This window comes from Notolepis coatsorum (genome assembly GCF_963971535.1).
Source record: "Notolepis coatsorum genome assembly, contig: SCAFFOLD_1122, whole genome shotgun sequence".
Lineage (NCBI taxonomy): Eukaryota > Metazoa > Chordata > Actinopteri > Aulopiformes > Paralepididae > Notolepis > Notolepis coatsorum.
In genome coordinates, this window is record NW_028169578.1 from 36,014 (window position 1) to 62,500 (window position 26,487).

Sequence of the window (26,487 nt, forward strand, 5' to 3'; positions counted from 1 at the left end):
TTTGGGACCAGCCAGGAGGAGCTGAGGACCAGCCAGGAGGAGCTGAGGACCAGCCAGGAGGACCTGAGGACCAGCCAGGAGGAGCTGAGGACCAGCCAGGAGGACCTGAGGACCAGCCAGGAGGACCTGAGGACCAGCCAGGAGGACCTGAGGACCAGCCAGGAGGACCTGAGGACCAGCCAGGAGGACCTGAGGACCAGCCAGGAGGAGCTGAGGACCTGAGGGGCCTTGAAGGAACATAAGGTTCCAGCAGGTCCAAGAGGTAGAACGGTGCCAAGCCATTCAGACACTTAAAAGCAAACAGTAAAATCTTCAAATCAATCCTAAAATGCACAGGAAGCCAGTACAGGTACCAGTTAGCATGGGTTCTGTGCCACGGTTGAGAAAACAACAACAACAAAAAAACACAGGGTTTGTTTAAATCCAACTCAGATTCACAATCAAGACTCACTCTCAAATTAATTCAGTGTTTTATTAGAATCTTTTAAAATGTTCTCTTGTACTATTAATACAATATATTATCCATTTACATACAAGATCGTAGGCATTAGAGTTTACAAATCCTTTTACATACAACATCGTAGGCATTAGAGTTTATAAAATTATCTCAACTCGTACACAAAGCTGGCTGTTATTTATAACAATAAAAAAAAGGGGCGACATCTGTGATATTGAAAGGCTGGCAATGCAAGCTTAAAAATAATGAAATTATCGTGGGACTTCCCGTGTGTAATCTATATAATTATATAAAAATAACAATAAAAAAAAACGAACCGCAAAAGAAAAATAAACATTTTGGTTGACAGCTTGCATCGTCATCGTCCATCAACAGTCGTCCAACATGTATATTATATTGCACCTGCGAGACACAAGCACTTCAGTACATGGAGACAGTAAACACTAAGAGGCTTGTCCTGTTACAGTCCAGTCACATGGAAATACATCGTCTAGAACAGGTGTGAGTGTCTCAGGCTGGGTTTACACAAGACAATTAATTCTATCCTTTGCATTTCTATCTGAAACACTGATAACGTTTTACCATTGCAGAGTAAACCCCAGATATAAGAGCACAGAATGACAGAGGGTTAAAGGTTTGAGTTGATATGGCATCTCGTTCTCCAGGGTGTGTTTTCTGTAACATTAATGTTGACCTGCAGTATTATACGCCCTAGTGATGCCGTCTTACACCGACATGTCCATGTAAATACATTTATCACTGTATGACCTCACTACTGTATGACCTCACTACATGTGTTTCTGTAATTCAATAAATTGCTATAATTCCATAAAAACTGACACTTAAGAGCTTCTTCCCTTTGTCTCTGGCTATGTGATCGATGCAAACGTAGGATATTGCGTCTGTGGAGAATCAAATCTTTCAAAGGCAATTTGTGAATATAGCTGACAACCCCAAGGAGTGGGACGACACAGATCTCAGCTGTTTTACCCCTTCATAGATATCGTTTTCATACTATATATATATATAGGGTAATATAATAAAGAGCTCAGATACACCCTATCCTCTATCCCCAAGCCTCTTGTAACTCAAACCCTGGAGACATTCTGTACTATAGGTTGCATTTACATACGTTTTTATTTCTTCTGGCACAGAGCAGCTCTTCTCGTGGTCGTCTTAATGAGAGGAGACTAAGGATGCCCCAGTACTGATACTGATATAAGATATTGCCCCAGTACTGACACTGATATAATATATTGCCCCAGTACTGACACTGATATAAGATATTGCCCCAGTACTGACACTGATATAATATATTGCCCCAGTACTGATACTGATATAAGATATTGCCCCAGTACTGATACTGATATAAGATATTGCCCCAGTACTGACACTGATATAATATATTGCCCCAGTACTGATACTGATATAAGATATTGCCCCAGTACTGATACTGATATAATATATTGCCCCAGTACTGATACTGATATAAGATATTGCCCCAGTACTGATACTGGTATAATATATTGCCCCAGTACTGATACTGATATAATATATTGCCCCAGTACTGATACTGGTATAATATATTGCCCCAGTACTGATACTGGTATAAGATATTGCACCAGTACTGATGGAGAGATCTCAATGATCTTGTCCAGTGATCCCAAACTAATGATCTTTAGGTCTATACTGCACAGTAAAAACAATGGATCGGATCAATATGTTTTGGATCCAGCATCGATATTGGCCGTGTGGTATCGCTGCATCCTGAGAGTAAACTAAACAGATTCCAATTGAAATGAAATGAAAAGAGCAGATCTGTGCCACAGAGAATTAAAAAAAAAAAATCCTGTGTCAATGGCACCATATGTGTGTGTGTGTGCATCAGTGTGTGTGTGTGTGTGTGTGTGTGTGTGTGTGCATCAGTGTGTGTGTGTGTGTGTGTGTGGGTGGGCCGGCGTCAGTGGAATCCTATGCGTAAGGCCTTGTTCTTGACCGTGGTGAACTTGCTGACGAACACCTTGGCAAAGGCGGGTTCCACCAGGTAGCGGTAGGACTTGGTGACGGCGGGCGGCGCCTCGGCCAGCGTCACGGGGGGCTGCAGCTGGAGCGAGACCGGCGAGGGGGACAGGTGCTGGGAGGCCCGGGTCACGTAGTCCACCAGGCGCCCGTACTGCAGCTCCGACAGGCGCTCGCGACCACCGTCACCCTGAGGACAGAAGAAGAGGCTTGAATACACAGGTTCTGATTCAACTATCCTTAACCCTTCCACTGCCGCACTACCAAACGGTTAACCCTTTCACTGCCACACAACAGCAGGCTAACCCTTTCACTGCCACACTACACAAGGTGTAGAACCCTTTACTCACAGCACACACATCCACACGCACACACTCACTTTAAACAAACAACTCACTGCAGCACCCACTTTAGAACACCTAAACACACTTTATATTTATTGGTAAAGAATTTGCACTACAACCCATACCTCATTACACCTTACTGTAAATAGTACCTAAATGTACCTCATCCCATTTCTGCTTTGTACTGTATAGTATAGGGATGCACCGATATGAAAAAACAAGCGGCCGATACCGATTGTTCAACTAACACAATCGGCCGATACCGATATATGTGGCCAAAAAAAAATTAATATATATTTTTTTAATTACATTTTTAACTGTAACTACTGTATTTGTATGTCTCTAAATGTTTTGATGAATTGAAAATGGAGGACCCTTATGTAAAAAAGCCGAAAGTCTTTTTCTGGTCTTCATCCTCCAGTCTTAGCACTGTTGTTGTATTGAGCTGTACTGTATTGTACCCATTGTGCAATCTGTTAATAAATCAATCAGACAAAAGCTTTTATTATAACCATATAACAAAAAATGATATTATTGTTTATGAAAATGCTTGACTATTATTTTAGGCATGGCAACAAATAAAATAATAATAATAAAATGAATAAATAAAATATTAAATAAATAAATAGGCTACACGTCTCTCTTTTTGTGTTACAAATTGTGCTCACCGATATCAACATAGGCCTCTTTACTTACTTAAAACAGGAAACATCAAGAAATATGTTTATGGTATTCCATCATGCCATGTGTGTTTTTTTATATATTTTATAATGCTCATGATTATTGCTGAAGTCTGAGTCATAACAATACCCACTGGCTTTCATCTTCAACAGACTAACTTGACTAAAAAGACAAAAAAGTGTATGAGTTTTAAGAGTTTAAGAGACAGCACTCACTGTATCTCTCTCAAACAAAGCTCCATGTTCTCCAGTAATATCTCCATAATCTGAGTTTGCAATGCATGTGTCGTGTCAGGAACAACAGAACCATTTTGATTGACAGTCGATTCTGCCAATTACGTCACACCGCTAGCACCCACCTCCTGCTGTTCTTATCACCAATCGGCAAGCGCTTATTCGTTTTTTACTTCCGGGACGTCCGCCATTGATTTTGACGAGAGCTCAACAACAAAGCTAATAACGTTAGCTCCCTGCGGCCCCCGAGTAGACTACCAGCGCTCCGCAGGATGACTAAACAAGGCATAATGATTTTACTGCAACGAATGTTATAATAAAAGCTTTTCTATACATTTGTCTGATTGAAAACTTTATTAACAGATTGCAGAATGGGTACAATTCAGTACGGGCTCTCTGAGCAAAGGAAGGACGTGAGAGATATGAATGAGTAATGCTTGCTATCTGGTCGGGTAAATAATATGCTTATGCTATTGAACGTGTAACTATAACGTTAATGCCACAAAACGAATGCCTTTGTTAATCATAAGTAACTTTGATGCAGTAGCGTGTGTGTGTGGGGGCGGTGTTGTGCAGGTCGCTTGACTGAAACTTTTTTCAAAGTTTGAACGTGTGGGTCAGATTGACGCGACACAAATTGATGGATATTTATCGGCTGCCATCGGCACATTTGAGCTTATCGGCCGATCATTAATGCTGCAGGTTCTGATAGAACTATCATTAATGCTGCAGGTTCTGATAGAACTATCATTAATGCTGCAGGTTCTGATAGAACTATCATTAATGCTGCAGTTTCTGATAGAACTATCTCTAATTGCTGCAGGTTCTGATAGAACTATCATTAATGCTGCAGGTTCTGATAGAACTATCATTAATGCTGCAGGTTCTGATAGAACTATCATTAATGCTGCAGGTTCTGATAGAACTATCATTAAGGCTGCAGGTTCTGATAGAACTATCATTAATGCTGCAGGTTCTGATAGAACTATCATTAATGCTGCAGGTTCTGATAGAACTATCATTAATGCTGCAGGTTCTGATAGAACTATCATTAATGCTGCAGGTTCTGATAGAACTATCTCTAATGCTATAATGTAAAGTTTACTAGTGTTCAGGGATCCAATTTCACAACTTGAGGGCATTTAGAAAATGTAGGAAAGAAACACGATGTAGGTTGAACACGATTCAAGAACTCTTTGTGAGGATGTTTGCCTTTGAGCAGCTTTGAGAGAGAACCATGGAAGGAGAATTATAAAAACACAGCACACAGCTGTGTCTCCGAGGTCCGTGTTGTTTAAAAAGTCTGAACGGTAACGGGCGGCTACGTGGCGTAGTGGGCAAGGCACTCGCCACGAAATGCTGGAGACGCTGGGCTTGTCAGTTCAAGCCCAGCGCTCCACATTTGCTTTCAGTTTAGCTGGTCGTCCGTACTAATACACATTGGCCGTATTAGGGGGTGGGAAACTGATGGGTGGGGATCGGGCGTTGTGGACAGCGACTCCTACAGGTCGGTTGGTGCGCCTGCGCAGTAGAATCAGGAAGTGTCGGGGGCAGCGTGAGCCTCCCACGCGTTACTCCTCGCCACTGAGAGATCGAGCTGCGCAGGTGAAAAGATGCGACTGCTGTTACCTCAAGTACCGGAGGGGACTTGTGCTATGTATGACTTAGTCCACATTGCAGCCGGCTTGTGGGAGGCAAGAAACAGCGTTTGTGACAGGGGAGGGTTGAATTGGATGATACGAAATTGGGATGGGAGAAAATATAGAAAATGGGAGAAAAAGTGGATAAAAATCTGAATGGTTTCCCACCTCGCTGTCGCCGGCTACTCTCTGCTGCTGGAGGGTGAGGGTCAGTTGGCCCGCCTGTCCTGCCGCCTGCTGACACTCCACCTGGGCACAGACGTCAGACGTCAACAACACAGTACAAACCCACCGTACACTAGTAGCTGTTGGTTCAGGTGATGACGTAGGATAGGACTGGTTTGGTTTGGTTCAGGTGACTAATCCAGGTGATGTAGGACATTTTTTTTATTTAAATTTTTATTTAACCTTTATTTAACCAGGAAGTCCCATTGAGATACAATATCTCTTTTGCAAGGAAGACCTGGCCAAGATGACAGCAATAACATTTGCAATACATCACACAGCAAAAAAATTTGCGATACATCGCACAAGAACATAATAAAAGTGCATGTATATACAATATACAATACATCACATGTAAACACAAAAACACACAACAGAATAGTCTACATGATAGTAAAAGTGTATGACAGTAAAATACAGGGTAATACAGTAATTTTGCAGTTTTCTAGTTGGGACCAGACTACAGAAAGCAGCGACATTCTTCTTGTAGGAAGTTATGTAATACAGATTTAAATTCGCAGAGAGAGACCATGCGGTGGATTACGATTTATCGACTATATAGTAGACAGATCTTCTGATCAAAAAAAGGTAAAACAATAGAGTAAAAACAATGAATACAAAGTGGGTTAAATGAGATTTGGCTGAGAGGAGTGCTCTCCCCTGGCCAGCTAGGAGACACTGAGGAAGAGGAGTGCTCTCCTCTGGCCAGCTAGGAGACAATGAGGAAGAGGAGTGCTCTCCTCTGGTCAGCTAGGAGACACTGAAGAAGAGGAGTGCTCTCTGGCCAGCTAGGAGACACACTGAAGAAGAGGAGTGCTCTCCTCTGGCCAGCTAGGAGACACTGAGGAAGAGGAGTGCTCTCCGCTGGCCAGCTAGGAGACACTGAGGAAGAGGAGTGCTCTCCTCTGGTCAGCTAGGAGACACTGAAGAAGAGGAGTGCTCTCCTCTGGCCAGCTAGGAGACACTGAGGAAGAGGAGTGCTCTCCTCTGGCCAGCTAGGAGACACTGAAGAAGAGGAGCGCTCTCCTCTGGCCAGCAAGGAGACACTGAGGAAGAGGAGTGCTCTCCTCTGGCCAGCTAGGAGACACACTGAAGAAGAGGAGTGCTCTCCTCTGGCCAGCTAGGAGACACTGAGGAAGAGGAGTGCTCTCCTCTGGCCAGCTAGGAGACACTGAAGAAGAGGAGTGCTCTCCTCTGGCCAGCTAGGAGACACTGAGGAAGAGGAGTGCTCTCCTCTGGCCAGCTAGGAGACACTGAAGAAGAGGAGTGCTCTCCTCTGGCCAGCTAGGAGACACTGAAGAAGAGGAGTGCTCTCCTCTGACCAGCTAGGAGACACTGAGGAAGAGGAGTGCTCTCCTCTGGCCAGCTAGGAGACACTGAGGAAGAGGAGTGCTCTCCTCTGGCCAGCTAGGAGACACTGAGGAAGAGGAGTGCTCTCCTCCGGCCAGCTAGGAGACACTGAGGAAGAAGAGTGCTCTCCTCTGGCCAGCTAGGAGACACTGAGGAAGAGGAGTGCTCTCCTCTGGCCAGCTAGGAGACACTGAGGAAGAGGAGTGCTCTCCTCTGGCCAGCTAGGAGACACTGAGGAAGAGGAGCGCTCTCCTCTGGCCAGCTAGGAGACACTGAAGAAGAGGAGTGCTCTCCTCTGGCCAGCTAGGAGACACTGAAGAAGAGGAGTGCTCTCCTCTGGCCAGCTAGGAGACACTGAAGAAGAGGAGTGCTCTCCTCTGGCCAGCTAGGAGACACTGAGGAAGAGGAGCGCTCTCCTCTGGCCAGCTAGGAGACACTGAGGAAGAGGAGTGCTCTCCTCTGGCCAGCTAGGAGACACTGAAGAAGAGGAGTGCTCTCCTCTGGCCAGCTAGGAGACACTGAAGAAGAGGAGTGCTCTCCTCTGGCCAGCTAGGAGACACTGAAGAAGAGGAGTGCTCTCCTCTGGCCAGCTAGGAGACACTGAGGAAGAGGAGCGCTCTCCTCTGGCCAGCTAGGAGACACACTGAGGAAGAGGAGTGCTCTCCTCTGGCCAGCTAGGAGACACTGAGGAAGAGGAGTGCTCTCCTCTGGCCAGCTAGGAGACACTGAGGAAGAGGAGTGCTCTCCTCTGGCCAGCTAGGAGACACTGAAGAAGAGGAGTGCTCTCCTCTGGTCAGCTAGGAGACACTGAGGAAGAGGAGTGCTCTCCTCTGGCCAGCTAGGAGACACTGAAGAAGAGGAGTGCTCTCCTCTGGCCAGCTAGGAGACACTGAAGAAGAGGAGTGCTCTCCTCTGGTCAGCTAGGAGACACTGAAGAAGAGGAGTGCTCTCCTCTGGCCAGCTAGGAGACACTGAGGAAGAGGAGTGCTCTCCTCTGGCCAGCTAGGAGACACACTGAAGAAGAGGAGTGCTCTCCTCTGGCCAGCTAGGAGACACTGAGGAAGAGGAGTGCTCTCCTCTGGCCAGCTAGGAGACACTGAGGAAGAGGAGTGCTCTCCTCTGGCCAGCTAGGAGACACTGAGGAAGAGGAGTGCTCTCCTCTGGCCAGCTAGGAGACACACTGAAGAAGAGGAGTGCTCTCCCCTGGCCAGCTAGGAGACACTGAGGAAGAGGAGTGCTCTCCCCTGGCCAGCTAGGAGACACACTGAGGAAGAGGAGTGCTCTCCTCTGGCCAGCTAGGAGACACTGAGGAAGAGGAGTGCTCTCCCCTGGCCAGCTAGGAGACACACTGAGGAAGAGGAGTGCTCTCCTCTGGCCAGCTAGGAGACACTGAGGAAGAGGAGTGCTCTCCTCTGGCCAGCTAGGAGACACACTGAGGAAGAGGAGTGCTCTCCTCTGGCCAGCTAGGAGACACACTGAAGAAGAGGAGTGCTCTCCTCTGGCCAGCTAGGAGACACACTGAAGAAGAAGAGCGCTCTCCTCTGGTCAGCTAGGAGACACTGAGGAAGAGGCGGGTGGGGGCTGTAGCCATTGAGGCCACACTGAGGTGTGAACTGTGAAACCAAAAGGGATTCTCCCACAGATAGGACTGGTTTGGTTTCGGGGGGAAAGTGAATGAATAACTAATGACCAGATGAACACGGCACTGACCATAGATATCTATAGAACACTAGATAGCTTAAGGCGGAGTCACCAGCGTCACTGAACCGCCGCCATCTTGCTCCAGTTAGCCTTGAGTGAGAGTGAGTGAGCTGCACAGACAAAAATACTCATAACTCGCTGAAATATTGACAAATTTACAAACGGGTTGGTTTGCTATAAACATCAAAGATGTAGTTATGATACTGCATACTTATAAAAAAAAATTTAAAGATGTTTTTTTTTTACAAACCGCTTGAATCATAGCCACGTTAATAATGCTTGTAATAAACCAAACCGTTTGTAAATCCGTCAATATTTCAGCGAGTTATGAGTATTTTTGTCTGTGCAGCTCCCTCACTCTCACTCAAGGCTAACTGGAGCAAGATGGCGGCGGTTCAGTGACGTCGCTCTCCATTGGCCGGCAGCGCGGGCAAGCTATCTAGTGTTCTATATATATCTATGGAGTGCACATTGAGGTGTGAACTGTGAAACCAAAAGGGATTCTCCCACAGATAGGACTGGTTTGGTTTCGGGGGAAAGTGAATGAATAACTAATGACCAGATGAACACGGCACTGACCCCCGGTGGTCAGCAGCAGAACAGCGGAGGTGTGAGCTCTGTCTCTGTTACCTCGGTGATGGGGAAGGCTTGCTGCTGCGTGTCCTCGCTGAGGCTGACCACGAACAGAACCTCGGAGGTCAGCAGCAGACAGCCCGCGTGCTCCTGACCCGAGCCGCTGACGATGGTGACCTCCAGGGCCATGTGCACCTCGGGGCGTCCCAGAGGCTGGAGCATCTTCCTGTCGGGACGGAGACAGAACATCAGAGTCAAACCAATGTAGAGAAACATGAGACATGGCAGCCCTTCCTATCTCATTTCAAAACCCAAATGACTCCACCCAAACTTGGGACCCCATGACCCCCCTCCTCCCCCTATCTACCTTCCTGACACTGCTAGCCCACGCATGGCTGGGGAGATGGCATTGTGGTGGTCTGCTAAGGGTGTTAAATTTACTTTCCATTTTATTTGTTTCACCATCTGGAAATCATGCTACCAAAATGGAGAGTATCATTTATATTATATATTATTATTTTTGCGTAGCTTTGTCTGCCATACTTTTGTTTAATTATTTAAATTTCTATATTTTTTAATTTAATTTAATTTCTTATTTTTTTTACATGTATGTTTGTCGTCGCCCTCACTGGGTGGGATGGGTGGGATTAGGGGATAGGAATGGGGAAGGAAATGGAAGTTGTATAATTTGGATAACTGAAATGTATAAATGTACTAATTCTTTCAAAAAAAAAAGATAAACCTAAAAAAAAAAAAAATGTAGAGAAAAAACACAATGCGTAGCGTAATGATACGAGACACACAACGCGATCACAACGGGAATCTCCAGCAGGGGGTGAAAGGGAAGGACAGAATAAACAAGCATGGTGTGAATTGAACGTACTATATAGTGGCCCACTCACCAGCTGGACAAGTACGATATTTAAGATATTATAATACACAGCGATCTAGCCCATGTCGTGGGACCACGTTACCCATAAACCCTAGCGGGGTGATGACCGGACGTAAGCGCGACTGTGTGTTTGTTGTTGTTGTTGTTGTAAGGAGTGAATAATAAATGTGAATAATGAGTGTGTAATAAATACCAGCTACTTGCTCTTAGAGTTGCAAAACGTATCGCCGTGCCTTTTGTTCTCTGTGCACACAGACAGGAGTTACAGACAGGAGTTACAGACAGAGTTACAGACAGAGTTACAGACAGAGTTACAGACAGAGTTACAGACAGGAGTTACAGACAGGAGTTACAGACAGGAGTTACAGACAGAGTTACAGACAGAGTTACAGACAGGAGTTACAGAGTTACAGACAGAGTTACAGACAGAGTTACAGAGTTACAGAGTTACAGACAGAGTTACAGAGTTACAGACAGAGTTACAGAGTTACAGACAGAGTTACAGACAGGAGTTACAGACAGAGTTACAGACAGAGTTACAGACAGGAGTTACAGACAGAGTTACAGACAGAGTTACAGACAGAGTTACAGACAGAGTTACAGACAGGAGTTACAGACAGGAGTTACAGACAGAGTTACAGACAGAGTTACAGAGTTACAGACAGAGTTACAGACAGAGTTACAGACAGAGTTACAGACAGAGTTACAGACAGAGTTACAGAGTTACAGACAGAGTAACAGACAGAGTTACAGACAGAGTTACAGACAGAGTTACAGACAGAGTTACAGACAGTTACAGACAGAGTAACAGACAGAGTTACAGACAGAGTTACAGACAGAGTTACAGACAGAGCTACAGACAGGAGTTACAGACAGGAGTTACAGACAGAGTTACAGACAGAGTTACAGACAGGAGTTACAGACAGAGTTACAGACAGAGTTACAGACAGAGTTACAGACAGAGTTACACACAGAGTTACAGACAGAGTTACAGACAGAGTTACAGACAGAGTTACAGAGTTACAGACAGAGTTACAGACAGAGTTACAGACAGAGTTACAGACAGAGTTACAGACAGAGATACAGACAGAGTTACAGACAGAGTTACAGACAGGAGTTACAGAGTTACAGACAGAGTTACAGACAGGAGTTACAGACAGAGTTACAGACAGGAGTTACAGAGTTACAGACAGAGTTACAGACAGAGTTACAGACAGGAGTTACAGACAGAGTTACAGACAGAGTTACAGACAGGAGTTACAGACAGAGTTACAGACAGAGTTACAGACAGAGTTACAGACAGAGTTACAGACAGGAGTTACAGAGTTACAGACAGAGTTACAGACAGAGTTACAGACAGAGTTACAGACAGAGTTACAGACAGGAGTTACAGACAGAGTTACAGACAGGAGTTACAGAGTTACAGACAGAGTTACAGACAGAGTTACAGACAGAGTTACAGACAGAGTTACAGACAGAGTTACAGAGTTACAGACAGAGTTACAGACAGAGTTACAGACAGAGTTACAGACAGAGTTACAGAGTTACAGACAGAGTTACAGACAGGAGTTACAGACAAGAGTTACAGACAGAGTTACAGACAGAGTTACAGACAGAGTTACAGACAGAGTTACAGACAGGAGTTACAGACAGAGTTACAGACAGAGTTACAGACAGAGTTACAGACAGGAGTTACAGACAGAGTTACAGACAGAGTTACAGACAGAGTTACAGAGTTACAGACAGAGTTACAGACAGAGTTACAGACAGAGTTACAGACAGAGTTACAGACAGAGTTACAGACAGAGTTACAGAGTTACAGACAGGAGTTACAGACAGAGTTACAGACAGAGTTACAGACAGAGTTACAGACAGAGTTACAGACAGAGTAGTTACAGACAGAGTAGTTACAGACAGAGTTACAGACAGGAGTTACAGACAGAGGTACAGAAGGGGCTGCATTTGAGGGTTTAGCAGAGAGGGATAATATCAATTTGGTTTCAGCTCAAATTATTAAATGTATTATATTTAGATTTAGATTTTAAGCCCAAGGATGTGAGATAGCGCTTGCACGACTGTAGTCAGGCAAGCGCTACCGGAGTCTCGTGGCCAGTACGATGCTCAATGACTATCGCATCACTAACCCGTCCATCTACATTTTCATTTCATTTCATTTAATTTGTATTTATTCGTACATGGAATTATTACAATTCTTATTTGTACCTGCCCCTACACACATACAGCACACTGATAGACTAATTGCAATGTTTACCAAACCAAACAGAATGTACATACTTATTTTGCAGAAATGGAAACATTCATTGCACACACATCCACACAGTCACTTTAGACACTTTTTAACACTACACCATATTTGATCTACTTATTACTAAAGATTTGCACTACATCTCTACCTAATTTTTGCGATTCAGCATTTTGTTGCATTTTGTACTTTAGTTTTGTATATTGTATATTTTGTATAGTGTTTGGTCTTTATTATTATTTTTTTTTTACTATATGAAGCACAATCACAGGAGGCTCATACAGAACCAAGGATTTCACCATAATGTACGTGTGCCTTATATGTGACAAATAATACAAAACTTCAAAACTTGAACTTGAGATTAAACAACAATTGACCTAAGTCCTAGTTGAACATGAATAAACCAGCCATTGTACTGCTCAGACCTCTGTACCACACAGGTTAAGCACAGGAAGCCAGATCTCTGGTGGCATGCATGAACGACTGTGCACCACCACACGCACACGCCAGGAGACACAGGCACGCACACACAGAGTGGAAGGTCAACTAATCTTAGATACACATACATTCTGGATAGACGGGAGACCACACATGGCGGCTAGCGGTTCCCCGCGGTTCACATAAACTCTTTCAGGTGACCGTGGACATGTAACCACGTATGTATACATCCTAGGATTTAAATGACTACACGTGCTGCGTGTGTGCCCCCCCCCCCCCCACACACACACACATGTTGGAACGGACGTGTGAGTTCCAACATGTTCTCCTGACAGGGTGTTTACAGGCTGCATGAGGGCAGGTGGGCAGGTTGCTAATAGGGCTGCCTGGGGTGGAGGTTCTGCTCAGTGTTAGAGCGTGTTGATGGAGTTTGACCCTCCGCCCGGCTGCTTGTAGTAGCAGGTATAAAAGATGTGTGTCTTTGGTCGAAAACCTTGTGTGGATAAACCCACGAGGGAGCATTATACCAGCGCTGAGGTATTTCAGGCTATTCTCAGGGCTGACTGCTGACTTTCCGTTGGATTTCCTACACGTTGGAGAGTAGGCAACTAGCTGTAATGCAGATCCTAACCCTAACCATCTAACCCTAACCATCTAACCCTAACCATATAACCCTAACCATCTAACCCTAACCATCTAACCCTAACCATATAACCCTAACCATATAACCCTAACCATCTAACCCTAATGTTAACTTAACCACAAAGCCACTGGGAAGCTAGACATTGGTGCGCAGCCTTTTCATAGCATAATGCTGCTTCCAGTTCATGAGAATCTCTTCTTTCTCCCTCTACTTGTTTGGACCGCCGCCCACAGCTGCACCCTGCCTGATCTCTTGGCGCTGGGCAGCTGGGTATCGCAGGTGTCCTGCAGAATATTCAGAAAATTCATACTGACACTGTTTCCAACAACGAGTCCAACATGTTTTTGTGCGACCGGTGCCGAGCGCTGAGCCACAGACAGTTACGACATGCTGTAGTAAAATGCCAAGAAATGCATTTGTGTCCAAGAGAAAATCTACTACTTTTACTCGAACACCTTGAGAGGTTTAGCACAAAGGGACGATGTGCAGTAAAATGCCCACCGAGGGAACACTTGGGAGAGGGTTAGGGTTAGGACCGAGGGAACACTTGGGAGAGGGTTAGGGTTAGGACCGAGGGAACACTTGGGAGAGGGTTAGGGTTAGGACCGAGGGAACACTTGGGAGAGGGTTAGGGTTAGGACCGAGGGAACACTTGGGAGAGGGTTAGGGTTAGGACAGAGGGAACACTTGGGAGAGGGTTAGGACCGAGGGCACACTTGGGAGAGGGTTAGGGTTAGGACCGAGGGAACACTTGGGAGAGGGTTAGGGTTAGGACCGAGGGAACACTTGGGAGAGGGTTAGGGTTAGGACCGAGGGAACACTTGGGAGAGCCGCTCCACAGCCGAGAGGTGATCCCGTGTTTATGGTGCAGATTTGTGCCCTTTTTACAGCTTTTTTGTGAAGCAGTGTGACCCACCAGTGACCCGACGCTTGGCATCATATATATATACTGCTCTCACCCAGGTCCAGCTCTCACCCAGGCCCCACTCTCACCCAGGTCCAGCTCTCACCCAGGCCCCCCTCTCACCCAGGTCCAGCTCTCACCCAGGTCCAGCTCTCACCCAGGTCCCGCTCTCACCCAGGTCCAGCTCTCACCCAGGCCCCACTCTCACCCAGGCCCCACTCTCACCCAGGCCCCACTCTCACCCAGGCCCCACTCTCACCCAGGCCCCACTCTCACCCAGGCCCCACTCTCACCCAGGCCCCACTCTCACCCAGGCCCCCCTCTCACCCAGGCCCCACTCTCACCCAGGCCCCGCTCTCACCCAGGTCCAGCTCTCACCCAGACCCCCCTCTCACCCAGGTCCAGCTCTCACCCAGGCCCCCCTCTCACCCAGGTCCCGCTCTCACCCAGGTCCCGCTCTCACCCAGGTCCAGCTCTCACCCAGGTCCAGCTCTCACCCAGGCCCCACTCTCACCCAGGCCCCCCTCTCACCCAGGCTCCACTCTCACCCAGGCCCCGCTCTCACCCAGGGTTAGGGTGAACCCGCTCTCACCCAGGGTTAGGGTTAGGGTGAACCCGCTCCCTCGCAGAGAGAGGTCTGGACAGACTCACAGTAACGGAGTGAGGACAGGTTGATGCTGGGGGGGGGGGCTTTGGCAGAGTGCTTATAAAAACCTTTTTACACGGCGCCGTGAGAGCGCGGCAGGGCAGGCTGGCTACCATGTGCACCTCCCAAGGGTTCAAGCATGCTGTATTATATACTGTACGTGTTTTGTGCTGTGGTGTATGATGAACCACATACTGTACTACCATATAAATACAAAGTATAGGTTTTGGCAGTGGAGCCTCCTCAATGTGTTTCTTTATGGTGTAGGGGACATGTAGGAGAGACATAGGAGAGATAGCCCTGGCTGGGTGCACAGCTGCACGCACACACACACACACACACACACACACACACACACATAAGTAGTTTCATTTAAGTCTGCAATCTTTTTTTGATCCACTTTTTCTCCCATTTTTCTATATATTTTCTCCCATCCCAATTTCGTATCATCCAATTCCTCCCCTGTCACGAACGCTGTTTCTTGCCTCCCACAAGCCGGCTGCAATGTGGACTAAGTCATACATAGCACAAGTCCCCTCCGGTACTTGAGGTAACAGCAGTCGCATCTTTTCACCTGCGCAGCTCGATCTCTCAGTGGCGAGGAGTAACGCGTGGGAGGCTCACGCTGCCCCCGACACTTCCTGATTCTACTGCGCAGGCGCACCAACCGACCTGTAGGAGTCGCTGTCCACAACGCCCGATCCCCACCCATCAGTTTCCCACCCCCTAATACGGCCAATGTGTATTAGTACGGACGACCAGCTAAACTGAAAGCAATGTGGAGCGCTGGGCTAGAACAGGCGAGCCCAGCGTCTCTGCATTCGTGGCGAGCGCCTTGCCCACTACGCCACGTAGCCGCCCTTATTTAAGTCTGCAATTTATGCATTGTTTTTTATTCTGTCAATTGTGTGCTGATTTTATGCCTATGTTAATTTTATACTAATTGCTGTGGGGCACTCTGGACTGCGGTCCATGTGTGAACAAAAGTACTATATGGATAGTTATTAATATTCATTATTGTTTTATTGTAGAAATGGGTGCATTGAAACGTCTGTAAAGTCTCGACGACATTGACAACGAGGGTGACCTCAATTGTCTTTTCGAGAATAAATAAAGGTTTCAATTTAATTGAATTTAGCATTTTATTTGCATTTTGTACTTTCGTTTTGCATATTGTATATTTTGTATAGTGTTTTGGTCTCCGTGCTTTTACTTTTTTTGTACTGTATGAAGCACAATCTCAGGATCGCATACATAACCAAGCATTTCACTGTAATGTACCACGTGACAAACTAAACCAAACTAAACTTGAACTGGACTGTGGGGGGGGGGGGGGGGGGGGCGGGAGGAGGGTCTCACCAGACGTATTTGAGGTGGCTGTTGGCGGCCAGCGCACACTTCTCCTCGCCGGGCAGGTACAGCTGCTTGGGAAGCTGCCACAGTCCGGCTCCGTGGAGGATACCTGTCCGAAAACACAAAACCAACATCAGCATCACAATCATCCCAGTGTCTTTGTTGTTCCCTCCAAACTGTATTTGGTGACTTTGGCCAATCGGTGACCCCCAGATCTCGCCGTGATCTCCACCTAAACCACTCCCTGATCCTCTCACTCACTCGGTTACCGTCGGTTAGTGTGATAGTAAAGGGTTAACCTTCTGTAGTGTGGCAGTGAAAGGGTTAAAACATTAGCCTCACATCATTAAACAAACACACTGTAGCACCCACTCCCCACACTTTATATTTATTGATGAAGGATTGCACTACAACTCGTACACCTTACTGTAAATTGTACCTAAATTGTACCTCATCCCATTTCTGCTTTGCACTATATAGTACTGTACATTAGTACACTGCATAGTATTGTATATTATATGGTAACTCAGTTACGTCTATTCTGCATCGAACATTGTACATATGTCTATACTGAACACTGTGACCTCATTTTCTACTTCTAATTTACATGCTATACTATGTTATTTGATACTATCTTGTCTAGCACAGTCTCTTGAGCGTAACAGTAAGAAGCATTTTGTATGAAAGTATTCTGTACTTCTGTATGACAACTATTAAAGAAACTTGAAACTTGAAACTTGTACACGCTACTGAGAGTCCACGGTCCTCCTGTTTGTGGTCGACCTCCTGACCCCCGACCTCCTGACCCCCCCAGCCCTCCCCATCAGCAGGGCAGCTGCAGCAGCCGTGAGCTAGTGATGTCATGCAGCCGTTTAAACGGGGTCATAAAAACCTCAGTGAGCTCCGTTTATGATGTCAGCGTGTTGTTACTCTGGAGTGCTACCCTGCAGTGTGACGGCGTCCTGCTAGTGTCTGTGTGTGAGAGAGAGATGGTGTGTGTGTGTGTGTGTGTGTGTGTGTGTGTGTGTGTGTGTGTGTGTGTGTGTGTGTGTGTGTGTGTGTGTGTGTGCGTGTGAGTGAGAGAGATAGAGTGTGTGCTCATGTATGTGAGAGAGATAGCGTGTGTGTGTGTGTGTGTGAGTGTGTGTGTGTGTGTGTGTGTGTGTGTGTGTGTGTGTGTGTGTGTGTGTGTGAGTGTGTGTGTGTGTGTGTGTGTGTGTGTGTGTGTGTGTGTGTGTGAGAGAGATAGAGTGTGTGCTCATGTATGTGAGAGAGATAGCGTGTGTGTGAGTGTGAGTGTGTGTGAGTGTGTGTGTGTGTGTGTGTGTGTGTGTGTGTGTGTGTGTGTGTGTGTGTGTGTGTGTGTGTGTGTGTGTGTTTCATCAGTTCTGTCCCAGTTCCCTCACTCTTGAAGTCCTGGCCTAGTAAACCTGTGGCTCCTCCTAATAAACCCCTGGCTCCCACTAGAGGCCAAGGAGGAGAGAAAGGGAGTAGATCTCCTCTTACAGGGAAGGATTTATGCTCCTGATGGACTGAGTCTAATTGGCATGTGTTTGTTAGCTGACTGTTGCTGAAGGCCCCCTGGACCCCCCTGGACACACTCTCTGTGCTGTTGTATGAAAACCCTTCTGGCCAAGATATCTGGACAAGACTCTCTGTGCTGTTGTATGAAACCCTGGCCGAGATAATAATATACTTCAACGTTTAACTGTGTTTTTCCGGTGTTTTCCTGTCCGGTGGTTGTGGACATGCGAGCAGTCATGCATACTGTAGCAAGTGTGGACAGTCGGAACATTGAGAGGACAACTAGAGAAGTTATCAGGCCTTGTTTACCTTCTTGTCATCACTGTAATTGACCTATCCCAAGCTCCGCCCTCTGTTAGGCCTGGCTGTTCACACCATGAAGAAGAGGAGCAGCCTGGCTGTTCACACCATGAAGAGCAGCAGCCTGGCTGTTCACACCATGAAGAACAGGAGCCTGGCTGTTCACAGCATGAAGAACAGGAGCCTGGCTGTTCACACCATGAAGAACAGGAGCCTGACTGTTCACAGCATGAAGAACAGGAGCCTGGCTGTTCACACCATGAAGAACAGGAGCCTGGCTGTTCACACCATGAAGAACAGGAGCCTGGCTGTTCACACCATGAAGAGGAGCAGGAGTCTGGCTGTTCACACCATGAAGAGAGCAGGAGCCTGGCTGTTCACACCATGAAGAGCAGCAGCCTGGCTGTTCACACCATGAAGAGCAGGAGCCTGGCTGTTCACACCATGAAGAGCAGGAGCCTGGCTGTTCACACCATGAAGAACAGGAGCCTGGCTGTTCACACCATGAAGGGAAGGAGCCTGGCTGTTCACACCATGAAGAGCAGGAGCCTGGCTGTTCACACCATGAAGAGCAGCAGCCTGGCTGTTCACACCATGAAGAGCAGCAGCCTGGCTGTTCACACCAGAAGAAGAACAGGAGCCTGGCTGTTCACACCATGAAGAACAGGAGCCTGGCTGTTCACACCATGAAGACTTAACATCTGGTGTGTCTCTGGTGTTAGCTTAACATCTGGTGTGTCTCTGGTGTTAGCTTAACATCTGGTGTGTCTCTGGTGTTAGCTTAACATCTGGTGTGTCTCTGGTGTTAGCTTAACATCTGGTGTCTCTGGTGTTAGCTTAACATCTGGTGTCTCTGGTGTTAGCTTAACATCTGGTGTGTCTCTGGTGTTAGCTTAACATCTGGTGTCTCTGGTGTTAGCTTAACATCTGGTGTGTCTCTGGTGTTAGCTTAACATCTGGTGTCTCTGGTGTTAGCTTAACATCTGGTGTGTCTCTGGTGTTAGCTTAACATCTGGTGTCTCTGGTGTTAGCTTAACATCTGGTGTGTCTCTGGTGTTAGCTTAACATCTGGTGTGTCTCTGGTGTTAGCTTAACATCTGGTGTCTCTGGTGTTAGCTTAACATCTGGTGTCTCTGGTGTTAGCTTGACCGAGGAAAGCAGCAGTTGTGATTGGAGGGTCAATAAAAGTGGCCGGGGCTTGGGCTACACCATCTTCTGGTGTTTAATATGGGAGCCAGGAGAGAGTGACCAATAGAGAGGAGGTATTTCCTTCTGTAGTTCACTTCATCTGACGGTTTTTCCAGTTCTGCACACGTCCCACGGTGTCCAAACCAATGTTCCGGCCTGTCTCTCACAATGAACCTTGGAATCTTAACAAATTATATAATTTTATTATTTATTCTGCTGAACCAAGCTTTTTTTTTTTTTTTTTAACTTACATTTTTATTTTGACTTACAAACATCAACATCAACAACATTACAACATTACAATTGACAGACAAAATTATAAGAAAATAACCCCTAAATCAAGAGAAAAAAGACGTAAATAATAAATAAAAGTAAACATCGGTCCCTACATTGTTTATTTACATTTCAATTTCTTTTCATAGACCATAAAGAAAAATCATAATACCCTCAAAAAAATTAAAAAGTACTGACTAAGGTGAAGTGTGTGCCATGGGCTCAGAGACCCTCCTTGAACCTCTTTCCTCCTTTACCCTTCGCCCTCTTGTGTTGCATTTGTTTCTTCCTCTGTGATGTCGTTCTCGTTCCCCTTATAATCCTCCCACTTTCCCCATCTTTCCTCAAATTTCTCCTCCTGTAGCCTCAGCATGTGTGTTATCCTCTCCATATCCTGTATCTCCTCTACTATTCCTACCCATTGTGCTATTGTTGGTGGATCTTCCTTGTACCACAGTCTCGTTATTGCTTTTCTGGCCGCTATCAACATTATCTTTATTAAATATTTGTCCCCCCCTTGTATTCCCTCGTGTGCCAGGTCTCCTAAGTAAAGCACCAGTCCTGTTTGTGGTAGCCCGTATCCTAATATTCTGATCATTGCCTCCCCTATCTCCTCCCAATACCCCTTCAGCTTCTGACATCCCCAGAATATGTGCGTGTGATTTGCCCCCTCCTTCCCACACATCCTCCAGCATGCTCTTTGTGTTGGTGCATATTTTCCCTTCAGCTCTGGGGTTATAAAGAATCTGATTATGTTTTTCCATCCAAACTCTTTCCATATCCTCGATCCTGTTGTTGAATGTTGCACCTCGCATATGTTCCCCCATTCCTTCCCTGTTATTTCTATCTCTAGTTCTCTCCCCCATTTCTCCCTTATGTAATCGGTCGTGTGTCCCTTGCTGTTCATTATAGCCCGGTATTGAACCAAGCTTTATTCTGTTGAACCTTTATTCTGTTGAACCAAGCTTTATTCTGTTGAACCTTTATTCTGTTGAACCAAGCTTTATTCTGTTGAACCTTTATTCTGTTGAACCAAGCTTTACTCTGTTGAACCAAGCTTTATTCTGTTGAACCTTTATTCTGTTGAACCAAGCTTTATTCTGCTGAACTAAGCGCTTTATTCTGTTGAACTAAGCGCTTTATTCTGCTGAACCAAGCTTTACTCTGTTGAACTAAGCGCTTTATTCTGTTGAACCAAGCGCTTTATTCTGCTGAACCTTTATTCTGTTGAACCTTTATTCTGTTGAACCAAGCGCTTTATTCTGCTGAACCTTTATTCTGCTGAACCTTTATTCTGTTGAACCAAGCGCTTTATTCTGCTGAACCTTTATTCTGCTGAACCTTTATTCTGTTGAACCTTTATTCTGTTGAACCAAGCGCTTTATTCTGCTGAACCTTTATTCTGTTGAACCTTTTTTCTGTTGAACCAAGCTTTATTCTGCTGAACCTTTATTCTGTTGAACTATTATTCTGTTGAACCAAGCGCTTTATTCTGCTGAACCTTTATTCTGTTGAACCAAGCTTTATTCTGTTGAACCAAGCTTTATTCTGCTGAACCTTTATTCTGTTGAACCAAGCTTTATTCTGTTGAACCAAGCTTTATTCTGTTGAACCCAGCTTTATTCTGTTGAACCTTTATTCTGTTGAACCAAGCGCTTTATTCTGTTGAACCAAGCTTTATTACGTTGAACCTTTATTCTGTTGAACCAAGCGCTTTATTCTGTTGAACCAAGCTTTATTACGTTGAACCTTTATTCTGTTGAACCAAGCGCTTTATTCTGTTGAACCCAGCTTTATTCTGTTGAACCTTTATTCTGTTGAACCAAGCGCTTTATTGTGTTGAACCCAGCTTTATTATGTTGAACCTTTATTCTGTTGAACCAAGCTTTATTCTGTTGAACCCAGCTTTATTATGTTGAACCTTTATTCTGTTGAACCAAGCTTTATTCTGTTGAACCAATCGCTTTAATCTGTTGAACCAAGCGCTTTAATCTGTTGAACCAAGCGCTTTATTCTGTTGAGCCAAGCTTTATTGTTAAGCAGTCTGTCAGCTCCACTAGATGTAAACTATAGTAAAATATTATACTAAATTATGTTATATCAAGTAAAATTAATGGAAGAATAAATGTAAATGTAAGGGGGTAGGGATCAATAAGGTTAGCTTCCCTCTACTCCTTTTTTGAACATGTCAACTAACTAACTACATTGCTCTTGACTTTTAGTTTATAATTTCTTTTTCATTATGTTTGTTCTGTTTGACGGAGCTTGATATTGTGATTTGTTTGGAGGAATGTGGAGAATATACATGTTGAATGTTCAAAGATAAACTTCTTCATTCATTCCTTCATTCATTCATAAACTCACCGTATCCCGTCTGCGACACGAGCTCCGCGGCCCCCCCGATGGGCTTGGTGAAGACCCCCACGATGCCCTTCCCCACGCCGGAGATCACCCCCTTGGCCCTGCTGCCCGCCGAGCTGTCAGTGTCCCAGTTCCTCTGGAAGTTCTGCATGGGCTGGTCCACGATGCCCGCGATCGCTCCTGGAAACAAGCAGCAGGCGATATACGGATCTTAGCGCCAAGCGACCTCATGAACCCTTTCACTGCCACACTACAAAGGGTTAACGCTTTCACTGTTTTACCTGGATGTATTGGTAGACAGGTGAGGTTGTGTCAGATAAGCAGCCAATCACAGAAAAGCCTTCTAAATAGGGATGTTCGATGTTGGCTTTTTTACCGATATCCGATATATTTTTTTGGGTTAACACAACATTATGCATACTTTTCACAATAAATAAAATAAGAATTTGTTCTTACTTGCTGGCCTGGTTAAATAAAGGTTAAATAAATGTAAAAAAAAATATATATTTTTTTTGAAAACCAATACCGATCATTTCCGATATTACATTTTAACGCCAACATCGGCAGATAATAATATTGGACATCCCTAATTCTAAATAGACTTTTTAAAGAGTGCTTTCTGAAACCCTGATCCAGGCTCACTGCTCAGGTCACACAGCCGTTCACTCCCCACTACGACACGCCAGCCCCCTCTGGTCTCAGATCAGATATTATGGTGTCCTGGCTGGTCACCTAGCAGGCTGATGCCGAGGCGAGAGAGGCCCTGCCTCAGCCCGTCCCCCAGGCTCTCCGGCAGCTGTCTCCTCCACTCCTCCTGCCTGGTGTAGTGCTCCTCGTCCAGGGACAGGCGGTCCATGTTGCGGGCCAGGCTGGTGGCCAGGTTGGTGATGGACGTCAGAGTACCTGGAGGAGGAAGAGACGTCGTCTTAATGTCCCGTTGACCACCGTGCACACAACGCAACACGTCTCAAACCCCGCCCCTCTTTTCTTGATCCACCAATCACAACTTGTCGTTGCTTCCCTCAGACAAACGTTGCTTGGGATTAGAGGTCGGACTGTAACAATTCCATGAATAAAAATGAAATGAAATTAAATGAAATCTTACCGTATCTTATCTTATCTTATCTTACTTGAACACAATTACAGCTCAATGTGCCTGAGCTATTGTCTTTGGCTCGGTGCTCAATAATGTTTGCCAGCATGAAATAATGAATAAGGTGGTACCATCATCATCATCATCATCATCATCATCATCATCATCAGCGTACCTTTGGAGATGTGTTTGACGAAGGAGGAGGTTCCTCTGGACACCCCGCTGACGAAGGCCCCGGGCCCGCGGGTCAGACCCTCGTACGGGAGGCGGAAGAAGTCCGACACGCCGTTACCGATGCTCCGCACCAGGCTGGCAGGACTCCCCAGGATCTCCAGAGAACCAACCACCCAGCCTGATGAACCAGGAGAACCAGGAGAGACGGGAGAGACACAGGGGAGACAGGGGAGAGACAGGAGAGACAGGGGAGAGACAGGGGAGACAGGAGAGACAGGGGAGACATGGGAGAGACAGGAGAGACAGGGGAGACACAGGAGAGACAGGGGAGACAGGGGAGACACAGGAGAGACAGGGGGGAGACACAGGAGAGACAGGAGAGAGACAGGAGACAGGGGAGACAGGAGAGACAGGGGAGACACAGGAGAGAGACAGGGGAGACAGGGGAGAGACAGGAGAGACAGGGGAGACACAGGAGAGACAGGGGAGACACATGAGAGACAGGGGAGACAGGGAAGAGACAGGAGAGACAGGAGAGACAGGAGAGACAGTGGAGAGACAGGAGAGACACAGGAGAGACAGGGGAGACACAGGAGAAAGACAGGGGAGACAGGGGAGAGACAGGAGAGACAGGGGAGACATGGGAGAGACAGGAGAGACAGGGGAGACACAGGAGAAAGACAGGGGAGAGACAGGAGAGACAGGGGAGACATGGGAGAGACAGGAGAGACAGGAGACACACAGGAGAGACAGGAGAGACAGGGGAGACACAGGAGAAAGACAGGGGAGAGACAGGAGAGACAGGGGAGACACAGGAGAGACAGGGGGGAGACACAGGAGAGACAGGAGAGAGACAGGAGACAGGGGAGACAGGAGAGACAGGGGAGACACAGGAGAGAGACAGGGGAGAGACAGGAGAGACAGGGGAGACACAGGAGAGACAGGGGAGACACATGAGAGACAGGGGAGACAGGGAAGAGACAGGAGAGACAGGAGAGACAGGAGAGACAGGAGAGACAGTGGAGAGACAAGAGAGACACAGGAGAGACAGGGGAGACACAGGAGAAAGACAGGGGAGACAGGGGAGAGACAGGAGAGACAGGGGAGACAGGGGAGACATGGGAGAGACAGGAGAGACAGGGGAGACACAGGAGAAAGACAGGGGAGACAGGGGAGAGACAGGAGAGACAGGGGAGACATGGGAGAGACAGGAGAGACAGGAGACACACAGGAGAGACAGGAGAGACAGGGGAGACACAGGAGAAAGACAGGGGAGACAGGGGAGAGACAGGAGAGACAGGAGAGACAGAAGAGACAGGGGAGACACAGGAGACACAGGGGAGACACAGGAGAGACAGGAGAGACGGGAGAGAGACAGGGGAGAGAGACAGGGGAGAGACAGGGGAGACAGGGGAGAGACAGGAGAGACAGGAGAGAGACAGGGGAGACAGGGGAGAGACAGGAGAGAGACAGTGGAGACAGGGGAGACACAGGAGAGACAGGGGAGACAGGGGAGAGACAGGGGAGACATGAGAGAGACAGGGGAGACAGGGGAGAGACAGGAGAGAGACAGTGGAGACAGGGGAGAGACAGGAGAGACATGAGAGAGACAGGGGAGACAGGGGAGAGACAGGAGAGAGACAGTGGAGACAGGGGAGAGACAGGGGAGACAGGAGAGACATGAGAGAGACAGGGGAGACAGGGGAGACATGAGAGAGACAGGAGAGACAGGAGAGACAGGGGAGAGACAGGAGAGACAGGAGAGACATGAGAGAGACAGGGGAGAGACAGGAGAGACAGGGGAGAGACAGGAGAGACAGGAGAGACATGAGAGAGACAGGGGAGACAGGGGAGAGACAGGAGAGAGACAGGGGAGACAGGGGAGAGACAGGAGAGACAGGAGAGACATGAGAGACAGGGGAGACAGGGGAGAGACAGGAGAGAGACAGTGGAGACAGGGGAGAGACAGGGGAGAGACAGGGGAGACACAGGAGAGACAGGGGAGAGACAGTGGAGACAGGGGAGAGACAGGGGAGAGACAGGGGAGACACAGGAGACAGGGGAGACAGGGGAGAGACAGGAGAGAGACAGTGGAGACAGGGGAGAGACAGGGGAGAGACAGGGGAGACACAGGAGAGACAGGGGAGAGACAGGAGAGAGACAGGGGAGAGACAGGGGAGAGACAGGGGAGACACAGGAGAGACAGGGGAGACAGGGGAGAGACAAGAGAGACAGGAGAGACAGGGGAGACAGGAGAGACACAGGAGAGACAGGGGAGACATGGGAGAGAGACAGGAGAGAGACAGGAGAGACAGGGGAGAGACAGGAGAGAGACAGGAGAGACAGGAGAGACAGGGGAGAGACAGGAGAGACAGGGGAGACAGGAGAGAGACGGGAGAGACACAGGAGAGAGACAGGGGAGAGACAGGAGAGACAGGGGAGAGACAGGAGAGACAGGAGAGACAGGGGAGAGACAGGAGAGATACAGGAGAGACAGGGGAGACAGGAGACAGGGGAGACACAGGAGAGAGACAGGGGAGACAGGGGAGACATGGGAGACAGGGGAGAGACATGAGAGACAGGAGAGAGACATGGGAGACAGGGGAGAGACATGGGAGACACAGGAGAGACAGGAGAGAGACATGGGAGACACAGGGGAGACAGGAGAGACAGGGGAGAGACAAGAGAGACGGGGGAGACAGGGGAGAAGCAGGGGAGACACAGGAGAGACACGGGAGAAACAGGGGAGACACAGGAGAGACAGGGGAGACACAGGAGAGACAGGGGAGACAGGGGAGACAGGGGAGAGACAGGGGAGACACAGGAGAGACAGGTGAGACAGGGGAGAGACAGGGGAGACACAGGAGAGACACAGGAGAGACAGGAGAGACAGGGGAGACACAGGAGAGACAGGGGAGACAGGGGAGACACAGGAGAGACAGGAGAGACAGGAGAGACAGAGGAGACAGGGGAGAGACAGGGGAGACACAGGAGAGACACAGGGGAGACACAGGAGAGAGACAGGGGAGACAGGAGAGACACAGGAGAGACAGGGGAGACACAGGAGAGACAGGGGAGACACATGAGAGACAGGGGAGAAAGGAGAGAGACAGGAGAGAGACAGGAGAGAGACAGGGGAGAAAGGAGAGAGACAGGAGAGAGAAAGGAGAGAGACAGGAGAGAGACAGGAGAGAGAAAGGGGAGAGACAGGA

The 26,487-nt window shown here is 47.3% G+C and overlaps 1 protein-coding gene across 1 annotated transcript; it reads right to left on the minus strand.

Moving 5' to 3' along the window:
- Nucleotides 1-469: 469 nt before the first annotated feature.
- On the minus strand, nt 470-23,453 carry LOC311248703 (intermembrane lipid transfer protein VPS13B-like; the record flags this gene model as incomplete). Its single annotated transcript, XM_084339541.1, has 7 exons — nt 470-2,666; nt 5,543-5,623; nt 9,281-9,449; nt 16,369-16,471; nt 22,012-22,188; nt 22,741-22,911; nt 23,277-23,453. Coding segments are annotated over 7 exons (1,127 nt in total), but the record flags the coding sequence as incomplete, so codon positions are not given.
- Between the last annotated feature and the right edge of the window lie 3,034 nt (nt 23,454-26,487).